The following is a 17,617-nucleotide window of genomic DNA, read 5'->3' as shown; positions in this document are numbered from 1 at the left end:
GTATATATATATATATATATATATTTCTTTTTTATTTTTTTTATTTTGGGGTGAAATGAGACCTGGATGTTTATGTGAGAGAGTTAAAGAATATATCTATCTGGAGTATAAATTAACTTTATGCACTGGAAGTCATGGTCTTCAAGTCAAGATCATTTTCAATATAGACAATAACATGATCAACTTTAAAAATTCTGCTTTTACTCCTCCACTGTAAACTTTTCTGAGGTAAACAATGATTTTTCATTTCATTTAATTGCTGTGGTATAGCTGTAAACTCTTGAGCAATGTTCTCAAAAGGTATATTCTGTTACAGTTGTGTTCACAATCAGGATATTATTTTATACTGCCCAAGCACATAAACTTAAGAGATTAAAAAAAGGTCTATTTTAAAACTGTATGCATGTACTACAGGGGGCATGACCTTCAAAATAATGGACCAGGAAATGTTACTCACTGTAAATCACAGAATAAGTCATAAGAAGCTTACAATTGTACTAAGTGTGTGATAATGTAAATTCAAAAGAATAAGAACTTGGACAAAATGATGCGATTTACACATTTATATTGTTCATTTTAAATGTAACAGACAGTTACTTTCCCATTTATTTAACTAAAAGGTTCCTGACTTTAAGCAGCACCATTAGCTCTGTACTCCTTCCTAGAAGAGGGCTCTGTTTGTTCTTACATTTCTGCACTCAGCATTTAAAAAAATAAAGGATTTTTGGAGATGCAAAACCAACATGTAAATGTTTGGTCAACCTACGCATTCAAGTTTGAAAGATGGATGACAATGACAATAGGCACAGTGAATTTTTTGCATTTTAAGTCAAGTAAACTTGACATGACACCATTTTATGTTGTGACTATGATCCTAAAACCCTATAAAGTGTGCAACCATACTGTGGAAGCATGCGTGCAAGATTTAAGTCAGTACATTTCTGGCATTGCCATGACATGAGATGGATGTTCCAGACATGTGACACTTTAACACAACACTGAGTGTAGACAGAGGTAATGGGAGCATAGCAAGTGGTCAAAATAGGCAGAATGACAACTTCCTAGTGTGTTTCACACAAGCAGAGCTAATGCACGTTGATAAAGTCAGGAACTGCAGCTGTATGTACAGACAGATAGCAAATAACCAACACAGACAGAGCAAACCCCATCCCAGACACAGCCCAGCTACACACGGAGATGTATTCAACTGGTAATGGGCTCATTTAATTCTTCGTCTAACATTTGAACATCTTCATGAAAAGTAAGGGTGCACAGCAACACAACAGAACAGATTTATCAATAAAAATGGTAATTGTTTTTTGTTTTTTTTTGTTTTGTTTTTTTTGTGGAAGGTTCTAAACCATTTAAATTAAATATGGACAATTTGGTAGAATACTTCATTTAGAATGTATGCTACATGAGTGCAATCCCCACATACAGGATTTACACATTTAATGACGAGCAAGGGTGGCACTATAACCAGGCCCTCACATTTTTCTTCTGAGACTGGATCAACCAAATCACTCAGACAAAATGTGTGCGCGCGTGCACACACACACACACACACACACACACAATCATACATTGGCATTGGTTCAACAACCCTGATTTTCTATTCACGTTTAACGCTTACAGTCAAGGGTTTCAAAACTAAACTTTAAAATAAGAATATATTTCAGGTATTAAATAATTTCATATAAAAAAGGTACAACATCCCTCCCACCCCAGAGTTTCACATATATATTTTAGTATACATACACGTTATACCCTTTTCCTCACAGCAGAGTCCATGCAGTACCTACTGTATAATTACAATGTCAGTCTCTTTTTCTTAGTGCTTTTGTATATTTGCTTACACTTTTAATAGCAAAGCAGCACAAACACGCAGAGAAGCTTATGTAATAGATGGTTTGGATTTTTCATACTGTGGTTATAATCTGGGGTTAAAATGAGTATTATTTTAATGCATTTATGTTTCAGCCGTTGAAGATAAATGGAGTGGAAAAGGAGAGAAGCATATCCGAACTTGGCATGTGTGCCAACTACCACTCACTTGTCAGTTTAGTGTTTTGGTCCCGTTTGGGTGGAGCCGGTGGAGGTCCCCGTCGTAATGTTGCATAGCCTGAGATGTTGGCGGCCATGTAGCCGCCCTTTTTCTGCTGGCCCAGCAGCAGCTCTGGAGGAGGGGGCGGGAGGGCCATATCGTCCATGGTGGCTACTGGCTCTAACTTGGCTGAGATTCGGGAAGAGGGAAGGGAGCCATGCCGATTCATGGACTTCCTCTTCAGAGTCCTGTTCAGATCTTCCAGGAAGTTGGACTGGATGGGCACATTGCCCTTAGGGGAAGTTGGAGGGATCTGAGAATTAAAAGAAGATAGAGGGATCTGTTGTGGAGGTGGAGAAAGAGCATGTGGCTCAGGTGGGCCACTGCTGCGGCGGTGCACAGCTGCAGGGGGTGTTTTCTTCAAGGAGCTCTGCTTCCATGAGGATGTGCTGGAGGAGTGTTGAGGTTGGGGGTTCACCACGGCCACTCTGGGAGCCCCAGTGTGCAGTTCTGATGGGAGAGGTGGAGGAGGAAGGAGCTCTGAGTCTGGAGGAGGTGGTGGGAAATCACACTCCAGGGGCGGAGAGGGAAAGTCTGAGCCTGGCTGGCAATACTGACTTGGCTTCACTTGGAGAGCCAAAGGCAGATTAGCCAAGTTAATCTTGCCTGGTTTTGCAGCCCGAGGTCCTGCAGAAGAGTCCTTGGAAGGTGATCCTGTAGTAGAAGATGGAGTTGAGAAGGAGTTGGGTGAGGCTTGACTAGTTTGAGCAAACATGCTCACCAGATCCTCCACTTTCTTCGACTCCTGGTACTCAATGGAAGAGTTCGACTTCATGCTGGAGTTGCGATGTGGGGTTGGAGGGGGCTTCTTCCCACCTGAACCAGTAGAGGAATTTGATGATGTTGATGGGGATTTCTTGATTGGTGATCCCATCTTGCCAGAAAGGGCAGGAGGTGGGCTTGGAGCAGGAGGTGGAGGGAAATCAAGACTACTCTCTGGTGGAGGTGGAGGAAATTCCGGTGATTGTGGCTGCCCACCTGGCTGCCATTTTGGTTTGGTTTTTACCACAGGAGGAGATATGGAACCTTTGGATCCATCAGGGGTGTCAGGGAATTGGTTTACAATCTGCTTTACAAGCGACTGGGTTGGAGAGATGGGGGCAGATAAAGGTGGAGCTTTGGAAGAAAGGCTATATTGCTTAGGAAGTGTGGGTGGAGGTTGATTGGGACTGTGGCCACTGGAGAGGCTATGCTGTTTCCTCATGGTGGCTGGAGGGGTTGGAGACAGAGGTGGTGGCACAGGGGAAACAGGGGAAATGCTGTGGCCAGGTTTTAGAGCAGTTTGTAGAGGAAACCCAACAGAGAATGTTTTAGGTGGGGCAGGTGGAGGACCTGCTGACTGCTGAGGAGATGGAGAGAAACACACTGGAGGCTGTGATGGTAGAGGAGGCGGAGGAAGCGGTGGAAGCTCGTCATCTGGCTGGACAGGTGAAAAGTCATAGGTCATATTAGGGAACTTCAGGGCTAAGAACTGCTGGAGCCCATTGGTGCTGAGGGGAGGTGGGTATTTTAACTGCTCCGGGGGTGGTGGTGGAGGTAAGATGCCATTACTGTGTAGGTGAGCTGGGACTGGCAGCTGGTCTTCTTCGGGAGGTGGAGCATACTGGGGGCTGACGGGAGTGTGCTTCAACACCGCCATGGCTGACCCTAGCACTGGTATCTCTGGAGGAGGAGGGGGTGGTGGGGGTGGAGTAGAACTGATGGCATGTTCTGCCATACTATTTATCACAGGTTTGAGACACTGTGGAGGTGGGGTAGGTGGCATAGGTTGTTGCTGCTGTGCTGCCAAAAAGGGGGTCTGTTTGTTTTGATTTGGTCCCTGGGAGATGTTTTGCAGCCTAGCGATGGTACTGCATTTTGTAAATATAACTGGGGTGGAGTGGTGGGTGGGGTTGGGGAGAGGCGGCGGTGGTGGAGGCGGTGGTGGTGGAGATGGAGGCAAGGGGGAGGACACTGGGGACACACCAGAGTAGCTGCTACGGGACTGGGTAGACAGCGGCATCTGGGGCAGTTGGGGAAGCTGTAGAGGGTAAGAAGCTCTAGCAGGCTGTGTTGGTGGGGCAGAATCCATTCTCATCTGTGGAAATGAACAAACTTAAAGAATTAGAAAAGGGTGAATGATACCCCAAAAACAGAATCACACAAGTGTACACTATGTAAATATATTAGATGAATACAAGAAGATATCCAGCAGACAGTGCAATTAAAAGAGTGACATGAAATGGCATGAAATACTATGCAAAGTCTTAAAAGAAGCAGCAAGAACTGTTAGCACAAACAGATACTGAGATTTTTAACCACCGGGACAAATTTTGAGCACGGTGAGTAATAGTTCCAGTAGCATTTCCAAACCATTCCCTGTCCAGACAGCTAACCGTAATCGGGACAGAGAACCATGGAGGTGGAAGGCCTGTAGTGACATGGTGACTCCCGAATGGTCATTTTGCTCAGTCAGTCCATTCTAATGCTGATTTCTCAGCACCGCAATCGAAAAAGAACCCGTTACCATGCCAACAGGCCCAAGACCCGCTTGGCCTGATGGTGGAAAAGCAGCTATAGATTAATTGAGACAAAATATACAGCTCAATCTAAAATCACCAACTATGACAGTTACACTTAAATGCGTGCTCACTTCCATCACAAAACAGGAGTTGTCCAATGAGTGGTGCTTACCATCTCTGATAAACTTCTTAATTTTTACACAGTTTTTTGTTTGTTTTAGTCATAGTTTTAGTCTTTTGACAAAAATGTACTTTAAAATTAGCCAATATTTTGTAATGTCATAGTCAGTTTTACTAAAAGCGGTTAATTTTGCCGGTGTACTAACACATCCAGATCAAGCTAAAAAATCCCCAACCACCCACAAAACTGTATTATTCGATTAGATGAACCATATCTAATTTCTTTCAATAAACAGATGTTTCTTCTGCTGTTTATATGTTAATATCTTGCAGTATTATTTTTTTGTCACATATTCATCAACAGTATGTTTTAATAAAATAGTTTAATTATCATCATTATGCATCTTTTTTGTCTCATATTCTATATCATTGACGGAATAAAAATAAAAAACCTTCGACAACTAATGTTTTCACCAGTGATTACACTGACGAGATTAACACAGTCTGAGAATATCTTCCATTAGCAACACACAACAAACCATTTAACACTCCAACCATTATGTAATGGGTTAATCAAACTACAATACCAGTGCACTGTCTGTTAATTAAGAGCTAACACAAACCATGACAACAGGTGTTCAACACCAGTCCCCAGTTACCCAGCATTCAGAAAAACAACCATATGATGAACCACTTTACACATATATCAGTGGTTAGTTGCTTTTAAGGTTCACATGTGAGGATTATATAAAATATAAAAGGATAGGGTGTGATAGTTTTCCACACACCTAACCTTAATCCCCACCAGTTTATAAGGGCAAAGCCTTGCCAGACTTGAATTTCATATCCTGGGTAGACAAACAGAGTTTAAGAGTTTAGAGTTCAATGTCCCACAATCATTCTGACTCAGATGGTCCTTGTCATCTGAGATTGACCAACACACTGAAAAGAATCATGCAGAAATACAGGTATAAGCAATTTTAATCCTTTCTATTCAGACAGCTGTATGTGATGTCACATTCTGTATTCACAAAATTCTTTTGACAGGTTACAGACGTAACTATGAACTATAATTCAAACACTAACACCATCAAAATGAACATTCATCTTATTTTCTTTCCGTTTGGTGTATAAGTCTGAAGTATTTTCAGGTTGATGTTGTTACTATTACAACAATTTTTAAATGGATAGTACCGATCCTGGAAGCTGAGTTGTCAATACAGCTTTCCAGCTGTGCTAAAGTATAAAATATAGCTGCTATGATGAAAAACACTTATTCTACAGCACAGCATCACAGCAATAAATACCAAGTAATAAGCTTAGTTCACATGTCTGGGACTATATATTCTAGCGGAAGGATGGCAAATAAATGATTTTCTTAACAAAACAAGGTTTTACTGAAAAATTGTGTTTTGAGATATTTTTACTATGGTGTAACAGCTTTATAAAAGCAACCAGACTGCTATATTGTCAATGTAGTCACTGCCTCTCGTACCTTATTGCTTAAAAGCAGCATTACAAAACAAGATCTTATAGAATGGATTTGGATACAGCAGTCACCACAGAAAAAAAGGCTAAGGGGTAATGAAATGACATAAAGGTGGAACATAATGCAGAGCATGAGAAGAAATGTTAAGTTCTCTAATGGTCACCTTGGTGTCATCTGACTGATTGCCTTTCTTCCAGGCCTCAGAAAAGATGGAGCTGACCACACTCTGAGAACGCACATGACCGGAGGATGTGGTCTCTGATACACCACTGTCTGATTGGCTGGAGTGGTTGGATTGAGATTCTGTAGGCATGAAAGAGTAAAACTTTATTTAAATCACACTTGACTCACCTTTTCAAGAGAATAGCTTACTATAAAAGAAAATTCTATCTTCAAACATATTGCGTGCATTTTTTATTTTACTTTAATTTAGCATTATACAGACTGGATAATCTGTCTCACAGACATCAATATACAAGCCTGTTACATACAGTCTGCTATATGGCCAAAATGTGGTTTTTGACTATTTAAATTCAAAACCATTGGCATTAATGAGGAGTTGGTCTGGAAAGCACACAATTCTTTACAATGCCATTGTATGCTGTAGCATTAAGATTTGTCTTCACTGAAATTAAGGGGCCTAGTCAAAACTGTTAACTAGAATGGTTTGTGCACATACTTTTAGCCACGTAGTGTATAAAACAATGTCTCTTGTGGGTGTCTGTTAAGTTTACCTGTATTTCTACTGCTATATTGCTAAACTCACCTGGCAGACTGGAGGAGCTGGAACCAGACTTGATACTTGAGCTTGACAGGGAGGACCAGTCATGAGCAGCCTCTGTGCGCCTCATAGCCTCCTGGTAGTTCACATACAGCTGCTTCCCATACTGAATTAAAAGTCACATAGATTCAGACATTGCCACTTTAAAGCACCTCACAATACACAATTTACACAGGGCAGGGTGATGTCATCAGTCAAGGAGATGTTACCTTGGCAATGCGTATTCCGTTGACCCATTGATGCAGTGTTCTGACATCATCACAGCACAGGTACTTGATGTACTGCGATTTCTTCTGAATCTGAGGGTGCTAAATGGAAAAATTAGACGACATGTTACTTTTATTAATGCATTTCATTGTCTGTGTGTGAAGCTTAAGCTCATCATTGGTCCCCTTTAACAAAATACATATTGTAAATTAATAGCTCCTAATAAGACTATTGTTTGAAGAATTGGAAATGGTCATTTATATTAATACGGCAATTTGCTATGTTGCTTAGAATTAATAAATTTAACACTGGTGTCTTATTACTTTCAAGGCATTCCTTTACAGTGATTTTACCACAGTTAAAAGGCTTTAAGGCTTGTGGCTTTTATATATATATATATATATATATACACACACACACACACACACACAGTTGTGCTCAAAAGTTTGCATACCGTGGCAGAAATTGTGAAATTTTGGCATTGATTTTGAAAATATGATTGATCATGCCAGTCAGTACTGTTCAATCACTTATTAAGACGTGGAAAATTCAGGGATCTCTTGATACCAAGCCAAGGACAGGTAGACCAAGAAAGATTTGAGCCATTGAAGAATTGTTCGGGATACAAAGAAAAACCGACAGGTAACCTCAGGAGAAATACAGGCTGCTCTGGAAAAAGATGGTGTGGTTGTTTCAAGGAGCACAATACAACGATACTTGAACAAAAATGAGCTGCATGGTCGAGTTGCCAGAAAGAAGCCAATGCCTTAAAAAGCCCAGTTACAATCTGCCCGCCAACACCTTGACACGCCTCACAGCTTCTGGCACACTGTAATTTGGAGTGACGAGACCTTGTTGCCCTTGTGCACTGATGAGCCTTGGGTGCCCAACACCCATTCCCCTGCTTGTGGTTTCTCCCTCCTCGGACCACTGTCATTAGGTACTCACCACTGCTGACCAGGAGCACCCCTCAAACAGAGATGCTCTGACCCAGTCATCTGGCCATAACAATTTGGCCCTTGTCAAAGTCACTCAGGTCTTTACTCCTGCCCATTTCTCTTGCATTCAACACATTGACTACAAGAACTGATTGTTCGCTTACCATCTAATCTACTCGGACCTTGACATGTGGCCTTTTTAGATGATCAACATTATTCGCTTCACCTGTGAGTGGTCATAATGTTTTGGCTCATCAGTGTATATACACACAGTACTGTGCAAAAGTTTTAGGCACTTGTGAAAAATGTTGCATAGTGAGGATTCCTTCAAAAATAATGCTGATTCTCCTATGTACACCTGGACACATTTTTTATTGGTTGTTGGCAGATAGAATGTTCCAAGCTTCTTGGAGAATTCGCCACAGTTTTGATTGCTTCTGTCTCTTCATGTAATCCCAGACTGACTCGATGTTCAATGGGGGGCTCTGTGGGGACCATGCCCTGTTCTTCTATTTTATTCTATTTGAAAATGTTTGGGAGTCTAAAATGTATATTTTCTATTGATACACTAAAGCTGAAAATATAAATAACCATCTTAAGATAAATGTTTTTGTGAGACATCTTATGTGCTGAAGACTTTTGCACAGTACTGTATATATATATATATATATATATATATATATATATATATATATATATATATATATATATATATATATATATATACACACACACACACACACAGTATATATATATATATATATATATATATATATATATATATATATACATATATATATACACACACACACACACACACACACACACACACAGTATATATATATATATATATATATATATATATATATATATATATATATATGTGTGTGTGTGTGTGTGTGTGTGTGTGTGTGTGTATATATATATATATATATATTTTGGTTAACTAATGATTCTTTTATTCATGGTAACCTACATATTAATATCAATAGTTCCATATCCTCATATCAGTAGAAATGTTAAATATTAGGTTAGGAGAAAGCCAAACACAGATCAAAAAGTGTCTATATTTATGTATTTAATTTCTGTAGTACTTTGCTTTCTTTCTGACTGTGTCAGCACAAACTCAAGAATTATTTCCAACTTTTTCAGTCCAGAATAATAAAATGTAGACTACAAAAATGTAATGTAGACTGGGATCTGGCTTTTATAGGCCCCAGTGCTTCAAATTTCCTCTGGCAAAATTCCCTCTCTTCTGTCTGCATTTACCATAGAGGAATGGAAATCTGGAAATGGTGCTTATGATAAACATTAGAGATATGCACAGACTCAGACATGTTTAACTGCTTCAGCTACTTTTTTAAATGACTGTTGTAATATTGCAAGTTTAAAGCACAAGGCTTTAAACAGCACCACTCATTTTTATCAACACAACATGAGTCTAAAATATACAGTATGTGACTGATATCTGATAATGAGAGATGAGAATTTTAAAGCTTTTTAAACAAGACTTATAAATGGTTTACAAGAAATAGAGGTGCGTAAAACAATTTAACAAGATGACTGTTGTCCCTCACCTTCAGGACCATGCAGTAGTCAGTCGGTGCTTTATACTTGCTGCGATAGTCCTGACCCGAGTACACATTCACATGATCCAGCTGCAGGAAGCAAACCAGGTCTCTAGAGGCCTACAAATGACACCAGATGAGAGAGAGAGCCAAAAGATTGCATTTTAGAACATAACAAACATGGAAAATTTGTTGTAGTTTAAATAAGACTTTAATATTTGGATATGCTCTTGTATAAAGCCATGCTGGACCCTCGGAATGTCATTGATCTCTGAATTATTTGAAATAAATGTAGAACCGTTTAGGTCTTACTGCAGCAAAAAAGACCATTCTGAAATACTGGTTTAATAACATGCAGGTTTTTAAGTAGAGGTATGTATGTTATTAATTTTCTAACCAAATCAGACTTACTATTTTGGTTTGGCAAATAATAATACAGGTGAAAAAAGAATCCATAGACATACACTGAGTGAAGAACCTGATCCATATCTAAGGATCGGAATATAGTGAATTGGGTCAGCAAGCAAAAACCTACAGTACCTACCAACAAGAACTCTCTAGCAACAATCCAGTATAGCCAAGAAACAGCATACTGTAGTAACAACCAACAAAACACCCTAGCATTTTGGTCTGGCTGGTCAGATGTGTTATCAGTGTTGGGTACGAAAAAGGATGTTAGGGTGAATATAGGCAACAGCTGTCAGTGCCAGAGTGATGGCTTGAAGATGTGCAGCAGCTGCTCTTTAATCTCTCTCTATCGCCCTCTGCCTCCCAGTGGTCTGTGGATAATGAGAAGTCACATGCTCATGCCTCTTCTAAACTTGACCTCATTAGCAGATCTCTAAACAGGGAATATGTAAGAGAGTGGACTGAGCCAATATCTCAGTGATATGAGGGTTGTATATATCCCTGATGCCGATTCGCGAAGGTTCGGTGTGGAAAACCGTGGACTGTGTTTGCACTTTTACGCACAGTGTGCAGTTATAGTGTGTTACTGCTGTACTGTTGACAAAGAACTCGGCTTTTGGATCCGTGATCTGATCCACCCTCCTTGGTTTCAGTCACCATCACTGAGGGTATGGAGAACACATGCTCCCGACTGCATTTTTTCACTCAAACCCCCTGTTCAACTGCACATCCAGGGTGCTCGGACATGTCATTCAAGCCGAGATGAGCCATCCTCCCCGGCTTCGCTCACTTTTGAGTTAGACCCTGGAGTACACGCACTCCCATGCATTGACATTTTTTTCCACTGCTTTTTGTTCAATTTGCATTGGGAGCAGGTGTGCTCCAGACTTCACTGAAGGTGATCAAAGCTCCCTGGCTTGAGGCAGTGGCTAAAGATCCTGGGTGAACGGCAGAGCAAAAGCTTTGAAAAATGACTAAGTCAGTTTACATTTGTATGGGGAAAAATTAACAGAAGCATCTTTATTGTAAGTAAAAGTTTATTTCCATTGCAACATTTCAAATTGTAATGTTCTTTTCACATTGTTTATAAAATGCATAAATATACATGGAATGCATTATAATATATTCCCAAATAATAATTAAAAAAATTATATCTTCATGAATATTTTGGTTTGTGTGGTATTTTTTACATTGAAATATAAACAAATTGTGTGTTTTGAACCATTTTCAACATTTGGCTTACGTAGTTACTACAAGTGGTCTATAGGCGCCTCCAAGTAACCTTTTTTGGAAGTACACTTACATAAATCATTATGGAACAAAGAGTTTTGGTCATACTGACTTCAAAATTGTGTCAGACCTTCATCAGACATGTGGCTTTGTATCAGAAGTGTTTTTGGGGCACTGCGCATAGTCTTGCATATTTTATAAATAATATCTGCAGTCACTATTTAAAATATTTGAATAGCTCTAACTAATTTTTTTATACTAAAATTATAAATTTTTACTCTTGAATAACAAATGTCTAAGTGTCTACTTTCAACTGAGCCCAAGTTTGTGTTTTTAGACCAAAGGGTTCAAGAACTGGAAGAGTTTTACTTTGGGTATGTCGTTTTCAAGCTCATGCACAACAAGAGGCCGGATGTTAAGGGGTTTGGGGATTATAAAGGATTATAATGCAGCAACTTTGTGTGCCACACAAACATCACTCCTCACAAGAAGTGCATGGGGGACTTGACTCACAATTGATTTCAAAAGCGTTTGGTGTTATTCTGCTTGGCTAACAATATGATAATCTAATAAACATAAAAATACAAAACACAAATGTTAGGTAAAATATTGTAATTTCAGTCAGATTAAGCTATTTTTTACTTTTCTTTTTGGCACTGAATGAATTGTAAGTATAATTAACATTTCTCTCACTTTGTCCACCATTTTTGTTCCACAATTAGCTTGACACAATTATAAAACATTATGTAATTGACTTATCTGTAAAGGATACACAGGTTTGTCTAAAAGAAGATATCTTTGAACATCTTTTTTGATGCCAGGAGCATGCCAATGATGCCTTAAAATGCCATATAGTTAGGCAGCTCACTAGGTTTTGGAACTACATAGTTTGAGAGTGATTATGTATCAGTCAGCAAGTTTGTGAGAGTGTTCGTGTGAGTCACTGAATGTGTGAAAGTGAAAAGAGAATGAATTTTAGAGCAATCAAAACAAAGAGAGACAGAAAGATTTTGAGATAAAGCATGTGAATGACAAAAGGAAAGAGACACAGACTAACTGACCTTGGCTTTCCCCTTTGGCACATAATATATTCCAGAGGCTCGTAACAGGAAGTAGCGCTTCTTCCAGGATTTTTTGCCATCATCTTTGAGCCAGAGTACCCCTTCCATCTCAGGCACACTGATAGAGCTACCACAAAAACACTCCTGCATGCACACACAAACACCTTTATCAGTGACCTAAGTGAACATAACACTTCTGACGTGACCTAAATAAGTCATGCTGTTTAAGGCACTCAGGGAGAATGTGTGTATTTGTAAGTAGGCTCACAGTCTGTCTCACCTCCAGAAGAGCCTCTTTATTTCTGTCTGCCATCTCACACGTCTCCTTCCGCCCCAGCAAATAGTTCTGAGGAAACAGATGATTTAGGGGGATGTTGAAATGTCAAGTAAGCAAATCATATTTGACTTTCACAAAGACTGACAAAACACACTGATTTACAGATATAATGTGGTATTAATCAAAACAAAACTTTATATTTGAATAAACTATAGTATTAAAGAAGTGGTGCTTGTCTGGTGGGGCAAGTGAACACCCTTTACACACAGCTTCTGCTCAGATCAATTATTCATCCCAGCTCAACATCAACATTCAAATGACACTGGCCTAAATCACACAAACCAATAAAATCAATGATCCATTAAGTATTTCACTACCAGAACATCTATATCAAACAAACTTACATTTCTGTCACTCTCAAACTCATTCCACTTTCTCTTTTATATCGAATACAAATAATTATAATACCATTCTGAAACAAATGTTTAAATCCATATCTAGAATTCACTGCAAACATTACATTACCAATAATGAATGATCTTATATTAATTCATGCAGAGTGTGTCAGTGAGCATGTCGTGTGTGTTACCTGAGGGTTCTTGAAAAGAGCATATTTCTCAATGCGTTCGATGAACATCAGTCTGTTGGTGCTGTCCCTGGTCCAGTTCAGTAAGTTCTCCACCAGGTTTTCATGATCCTCAAAGATTCTCTCTGGAAAAACAAGGAAGAGAACAAAATGAGTTGGGCACTCATTTTTTTTTTTTTTTTTAAAGAAATATTTTAAATAGAATTTTTATGACTGGCTAAATGCATATATTGTATATGATATACTGTAAATGTATGAACTGTAATATTATAAAATATTAATGCAAAAATACACCATCATATTAAATCAGATTTTTAATAGAATACATGAATAATTAATTTTGAATGAATATATTTAAGATATAACCTTAACAGATTTTTGTGTTTAGTGCATATCCATCAACTGCAATCAAATATTTAGTGCACATCCATCAAATATTGTTAAGAAAATTGGTAATCCTTTGGTTGAAATTATGGAATGACTGGTATGACATAATAATGTAGTAAATTGATGAAGTGAATTTCATACTGATCAAATACTAATGAGTACAATCAGCACTTCTTTGTCCTCATTTTATTAAGGCCATGTCAACACTAATCTGTTTAACAAAGCCAACATACTGTTATTCTACAGCCAGGGTTTAGGTTTCTCCAAAATCCCAAAACCAAGACCAAAATTATCAACTGTAACTCCTCCAAAAGCTCTCAAGTTACACCCACCAAATTCAGCACAGACCTTCAGACTGTTCTGGAATAGTGTGCTGTCTTCCCTTATGAAAATCGAGAGTTCATGGCAAACTTGCCACAAGTTCGCCACTGATAATTTTCACATGCAAATGAGCTTTGCGGCAAACTTGCGGCAAATTGTCCATTGTTGCCAAAGGTTTGCCGGAGGTTCACCACTACACGTGAACAGGGTTGGGGAGTAACAGAATACATGTTACGGGATTACATATTTAAAATACAAAATATAAGTAACTGTATTCCACTACAGTTACAATTTAAATCATTGGTATTTAGAATACAGTTACATTCAAAAAGTATTTTGATTACTGAAGAGATTACTTTGCATTTCATTTAATATTTAGTCCTTTCAGATGAAAACATTTATACATATAAATGATGAGATCCAAAGTGCATTTGAACAGCGGTGAAACACTTTCTTATGATGTGTTACATTCATACGAGCAGACAGAGAAGTACGTTTGAAGTAAGTTTGAAGTCAGTTTGGAGCAGAAGAAATAGAAATAAACCTTGTGTAAATTATCAGCTTTACGCTAAGCTAAAATGCTATTTTTAGCCATTTTACATGCACTACCAGGCATGATCATATTTTTTTATCAAGAAAATTCACTTTAGATCATAATTTCTTTTTTCAAGTAAGACCTTTGATATTAGGGCAAAAATCATATTCTTGATAATAATTTTTGTATTGTTTTCCTGTAAAAATATCTAAAAATCCTTAAAACAATATAAATTTGATTAATCTTGTTTTAGAAACAACACTGCATAAGATATTTATGTTTTTCAGAGAATGTATTTTTAACATGTGTATTTTGTCTTACTGTACTCACAGAGTTTTTATAGTCAAAACAAGTGAAAAAATCTGCCAGTGCTGAAGAAGTAATCAAAGTATTTAGAATATGTTACTAACCTTGAGTAATCTAACGGAATACGTTACAAATGACATTTTACAGCATGTATTCTGTAATCTGTAGTGGAATACATTTCAGAAGTAACCCTCCCAACCCTACCTCTGAAGAGCTGTACAATTCTGGCAAACATTTGTAGTGGATCAAAAGCTAATTTGCATGTGAAAATAACAAGCAGAAAATTTGCTGCAAATTTTCATCAAGTTTGCAGCTAGTTTAGATTTTTTGTAAGGGTTTTCTAACTGATCAGACTTACAGGCTTTGCACAGTGGACTATCAAAACTTCGAACAACCACATAGACTTACATTGACAGAATGTTTAAATGGGCCAACAGAATGCTCATTAATTAAAAATACAACTGCCAAAAATTCTAATTTAAACAAGATTTTTAATCTGTTCTCGCTCGCTCTCTCTCACTCTCTTTCTCACACAAACTCTCTCTCTCTCTCTCACACACTCTCTCTCCCTCTTTCAGATATATATATATATATATATACACACACACATACACATATACATACATATATATACTACCAGTCAAAAGTTTTGAAAAACTTATTCTTTATTATAATTTTTTTTCACATTTTAGAATAATAATAAAGTCATCAAAACTATGGAATAACATAAATGGAACTATGGGAATTATGTTGTGACTAAAAAAAATCCAAAATAAATCAAAACTGTGTTATATTTTAGCATCTTCATAGTAGTCACCCTTTGCCTAGAATTTGCAGACATGTACTCTTGACATTTTTAAACAGTATTGAATGAGTTCCCATCTATGTTGGGCACTTATTGGCTGCTTTTCTTTATTATTTGGTCCAAGTCATCAAACTATTTATTTATTTTTATTAAATTTTAGTTTTGAAATGAAATAAATTAAACGCCTTCAGATCAAAAGATTTTGAAGATCATGAGAAACATTTCAGTCAAGTGTTTCAAAACTTTTGACCGGTAGTGCGTGTGTGTGTGTGTGTGTGTGTGTTTGTGTGTGTGTGTGTGTGTGTGTGTGTGTGTGTATCTATCTGTCTGTCTGTCTGTCTGTATGTATATATATATATATATATATGTCCTCCTCGTGCTGCCAAAACAGCGCCAACCCGCATCTCAGAATAGCATTCTGACATGCTATTCTTCTCACTACAATTGTACAGAGCGGTTATCGGAGTTACCGTAGACTTTGTCAGTTCGAACCAGTTTGGCCATTCTCTGTTGACCTCTCTCATCAACAAGACATTTCCATCCACAGAACTGACCCTCACTGGATGTTTTCTGGTTTTGGCACCATTCGGAGTAAATTCTAGAGACTGTTGTGTGTGAAAATCCCAGGAGATCAGCAGTTACAGAAATACTCAAACCAGCCCGATAATCATCCATGCGATTATCTAATCAGCCAATCACGTGGCAGCAGTACAGTGCATAAAATCATGCAGATACGGGTCAGGAGCTTCAGTTAATGTTCACATCAACCATTAGAATGGGAAAAAATATGTGATCTCAGTGATTTGGATCGTGGCATGATTGTTGGTGCCAGACGGGCTGGTTTGAGTATTTCTGTAACTGCTGATCTCCTGGGATTTTCACACACAACAGTTTCTAGAATTGACTCCAAATGGTGCCCAAAAAAAAAAAAACATCCAGTAAACAGCAGTTCTGTGGACAGAAGCGCCTTGTTGATGTGAGAGGTCAACAGAGAATGGCCAGACTGGTTCGAAATGACAAAGTCTACAGTAAATCAGATAACCGCTCTGTACAATTGTGGTGAGAAGAATAGCGTGTCAGAATGGTATTCTGAGATGCGGGTTGGCACTGTTTTGGCAGCACGAGGGGGACCTACACAATTTCAGGCAGGTGGTTTCAATGTTGTGGCTGATCAGTGTATATTATATTACATATATATATTGGAACAATGGACAGTTTTTGCTCTTATGGAAAGAAATTGTTTGTTTTTTTGTTTTTTGTTTTTTTGCAATTAACATTTTTTATTGATTCAAAGAAAATAACACAACAGAGAAAAACACAACACATATACACCAATTCAGCATTTTACTTTTTAACCCTCACTAATATCCCTCCCCAAACACCAACCCCACCCAACCCCAAGAACACCCCTGTGGTCACATAAAATAATACACACACACACACACACACACACACACACACACACACAAAAAATTAGATGAAAATAAAATAAAATATATAATAAACATACATAATTAAACTAAACTTGTATGCCACTCCCAAAAACAGTACAGAGCATGTGGCGCAGCTATAAATACCTATAAAACTGAGATCTGGGAAACCCAAAATGATGACCCAAATTCTCAAAAGATCTCAACACTTCACTCTCATACAGGTCGCCGAGTGTAGTAACCCCTCTCACAATCCACTCTGACTAACAGAAAGGGAACTTGTTGATACATAATTTGGGGTTCAGCCATATGCTTGAGGCAACATTTAAATAAATGTCTGAATTAAATACTCTGGCCACTCTTGTCCAAATCACGTGTAAATGTGAGATAACGGGGTGTGACTTAACTTCTCCGGTTAGTTTGGTAGAAAGGCTTTGCAATGGCGAAATAGGGGCAAGGACTTCCTGTTCAATAGAAAACCAGGGAGGGGCTCTTTCAGGTGGAAGTGACCAATGAGCCAAATGCCTGAGACCGAATGCATAATAATAAAACAAGATCTTGGG

The 17,617-nt window shown here is 38.2% G+C and overlaps 1 protein-coding gene across 4 annotated transcripts in view; it reads right to left on the bottom strand.

The window, feature by feature from the left end:
• Window positions 1-179: 179 nt before the first annotated feature.
• raph1a (Ras association (RalGDS/AF-6) and pleckstrin homology domains 1a) overlaps window positions 180-17,617 on the bottom strand; it is a 123,364-nt gene continuing 105,926 nt past the window's right edge. For 2 of the 4 annotated variants that reach the window (XM_051709273.1, XM_051709274.1), the window contains 8 exons: window positions 13,274-13,395; window positions 12,688-12,753; window positions 12,408-12,551; window positions 9,718-9,828; window positions 7,205-7,303; window positions 6,981-7,101; window positions 6,378-6,517; window positions 180-4,181 (listed from right to left, as the gene is read on the bottom strand). In XM_051709273.1, the coding sequence (XP_051565233.1) occupies window positions 2,043-4,181; window positions 6,378-6,517; window positions 6,981-7,101; window positions 7,205-7,303; window positions 9,718-9,828; window positions 12,408-12,551; window positions 12,688-12,753; window positions 13,274-13,395 (2,942 nt within the window). In that variant the 3' untranslated portion in view covers window positions 180-2,042. Of the gene's footprint in view, window positions 4,182-5,530; window positions 5,574-6,377; window positions 6,518-6,980; window positions 7,102-7,204; window positions 7,304-9,717; window positions 9,829-12,407; window positions 12,552-12,687; window positions 12,754-13,273; window positions 13,396-17,617 lie in introns of all 4 variants that reach the window. The other 2 variants (XM_051709276.1, XM_051709275.1) reach the window with 2 other exon arrangements.

Source organism: Myxocyprinus asiaticus, chromosome 10, assembly GCF_019703515.2.
Source record: "Myxocyprinus asiaticus isolate MX2 ecotype Aquarium Trade chromosome 10, UBuf_Myxa_2, whole genome shotgun sequence".
Lineage (NCBI taxonomy): Eukaryota > Metazoa > Chordata > Actinopteri > Cypriniformes > Catostomidae > Myxocyprinus > Myxocyprinus asiaticus.
Note: the sequence above shows the minus strand (reverse complement) of the source record. Positions and strands in the feature narration are given on the sequence as shown.